Below are 2564 nucleotides of genomic sequence, written 5' to 3'. Positions count from 1 at the left end.
CCACCAGTCAAAAAAACAGAACCAATGGAAATATCCTCAGCCCTGAAACAGTGAGCTTGCTCCTATTGTTCATGGGAGTTGGGGGAGGGGGTGTTTGTTTGAGCCTTGACTATTGTATATTCCCAGTTCTCGCACTCTGAGCACACTGATCGCAAGGGGACTGCGACCTGCTGATTGTGAGTCACTCTGAACGCCAGAGATTGAGGGTCGATAGGGAATCGAGTGGTTTATTTTTTGCAGCCCTCGTTGTTGATCTTTGAACCTTGGTTCACTCGGGCCGTCCACTGAAATTCAGATGCAGGAGGAGTCAGCGAGCACCAACGAAGCATGGCAAGACTTCTCTGGGCTACATCCCTTTTCCTGTTGCTTCACCCCACAGCTGCTGAAACTCCAGGTACGGTCTTTCTGTCGACCGCTGTGCAGGCAAAGATTCTCCATTTTACAAGCCGCGCCCAACGACAGTATAAAGTTTGCGATCTTAGGGGAGTTTCGTTCCCCAGCCTCCCTCCCTCAGCCAGGTTGTGCAATGATTGATCTTTGAAAACAGCGTTATTTGGGGATGCACCCATCAACTGCCCATCAGGGCATGGTCTGTCCGAGATCTGTGTTTGGGACATGTTGGATTCCCTGAACAAGAGCCACTCCGTCTGATCACGGCTACTAAACATCGGAGTTGCAATCATTAGATCATTTCAGCAGTGATTATTGATTCCAGTCCATTTTTACAAGTATTCCGTGTCCCAGTGTTCAAGGGTTATGTGTACCCATCGGCAAAATGTTTCTTGAGCAACTGATCGTTGGCTCCCAGGGCTGGGATTTTTCCTGGGATCCTGCCTTCAGGATGGGGGCTCAGAGTCCCACATTCCCCGGGGTTTTATCTGGGTTCTCCGTCGAGGTTTTAGAGGTCAGGCAGGAATTCCGAATATGGAAGGTCAGTTTAGGGAGGGAGGGGTGGGTGGAGCAGGGGTCCGTGGAAACGGAGGCGGTGGGGCTGCCCTTGTCAAGGCTGGAGGTGGTCAATAGGAATGCAGCAGCCGTGAGGGATGTTGTGGGGGAGGGTGAATCCTAAAATAAAGGTGACCGCTCTCCAACACTTTCCAATGTTCCAATAACAAATGGTCTTTGTAACTGGGCCAGCCCTACTGATGTTGGGGCCCTTCCCTGGACCTGCCAGAATGACCTCTGTTTGGCTGATGATTCCATTCAACAAGGTTAGGTCACATATTCTATAGGTCAGCTATCGGGTCATGAATCTACAGGTCAGGGATAGGGCCGTGATTCTATAGGTCAGCTGTAGGGCCATGGTTCTACAGGTCAAAGGTAGAATCATGATTCCATTGGTCAGGGACAGGATTATAATGCTACAAGGTCAGGTATACAAATATGATTATGTAGGCCAGTGATAGGGCCATGATTCTATAAGTCAGCTATAGGGCTGTGATTCCATAGTTCAGGAATGGATTATGACTCTATAGGTCACAGATAGGGCCATAATTCCATCGGTCAGGGATAGAATCATGATTCTATAGGTCAGAGATAGGATTGTGATTCTACAAGGTCAGGTATAGGATCATGATTCTACAGATCTGAGGTAGGGTGGTAGTTCTATAAGTCAGGGATGGGGCCATGATTCCATAGGTCAGAATTAAGGCCATGATTGTATAAGTCAGGTATGGGATCATGATTCTATAGGGCAGAGATAAGGACATGATTCTATAAGCCAGCAATAGGGTGATGATTCTATAGGTCATAGATAAGGACATGATTCTATAAGTCAGCGACAGGATGATGATTCTACCAGTCAGAGATAAGGTATAAGTCAATGATAGGGTGATAATTCTATTGGTCAGGAATAGGCCCCTGATTATATATGTTAATGATCCTTCATCAGAGTGCAGGTGCCATCAAAAATGCTGCACTTCTCCAGCACCTTCTGTTTTTACCCACCATTCTATAGATCAGGGATAGGCTGATGTTTCTATATGTCAGACGTAAGCCAAGGATTCTAAGCAGCATAGAGCATTCAATAACTCCACAGGTCAGGCATAGGCTGATGATTCTATAAGTCAAAGGTAGGTCCATGATTCCATAAGTTGGGATGGGCTGATGATTTTATAGGCCCCTATAGATTAGAAACAGGTCCAAGATTATATAGTGCAGTGATAAGCCTTATGATTCCATATGTCTAGAATAGACCACTGAATCTAAATAGCTAATATAGCTAAACAGTAGACTGATGGTTCTAATATTCAGGGCTAGGCTGATAGTCCTGTAAGTCCTGATTCCATAGGTGTCAGAGTTATGTCCTTATTCTATAGGTGTCCGGAATAAACCCTGATTCTACAGTGCTTCTATGGATGTCATGGATAGGCCCTGGTTCTATAGGTGTCTGGGATCGGCCCTGGTTCTGTAGGTGTCTGGGATAGGACCTGGTTCGATGGGTTTCCGGGATAGGCCCTGGTTCTATAGATGTCCAAGATAGGCCCTGGTTCTATAGGTGTCCGGGATAGGCCCTGCTTCTATAGGTGTCCAAGATAGGCCCTGGTTTGATGGGTGTCCCGGAT

At 46.8% G+C, this 2564-nt stretch overlaps 1 protein-coding gene across 1 annotated transcript in view; it reads left to right on the top strand.

Moving 5' to 3' along the window:
• The first annotated feature begins 211 nt into the window (after positions 1-211).
• LOC109934416 (coagulation factor X-like) overlaps positions 212-2564 on the top strand; it is a 29838-nt gene continuing 27485 nt past the window's right edge. Inside the window, exon 1 of the mRNA XM_048603341.1 lies at positions 212-394. Coding sequence (XP_048459298.1) covers positions 328-394 — 67 coding nt within the window. The 5' untranslated portion in view covers positions 212-327. The remainder of the gene's footprint in view (positions 395-2564) is intronic.

Source organism: Rhincodon typus, chromosome 11, assembly GCF_021869965.1.
Source record: "Rhincodon typus isolate 14 chromosome 11, sRhiTyp1.1, whole genome shotgun sequence".
Classification (NCBI taxonomy): Eukaryota; Metazoa; Chordata; class Chondrichthyes; order Orectolobiformes; family Rhincodontidae; genus Rhincodon; species Rhincodon typus.
The sequence above is the reverse complement of the archived record's forward strand: the minus strand, read 5'-3'. Positions and strand labels throughout refer to the sequence as shown.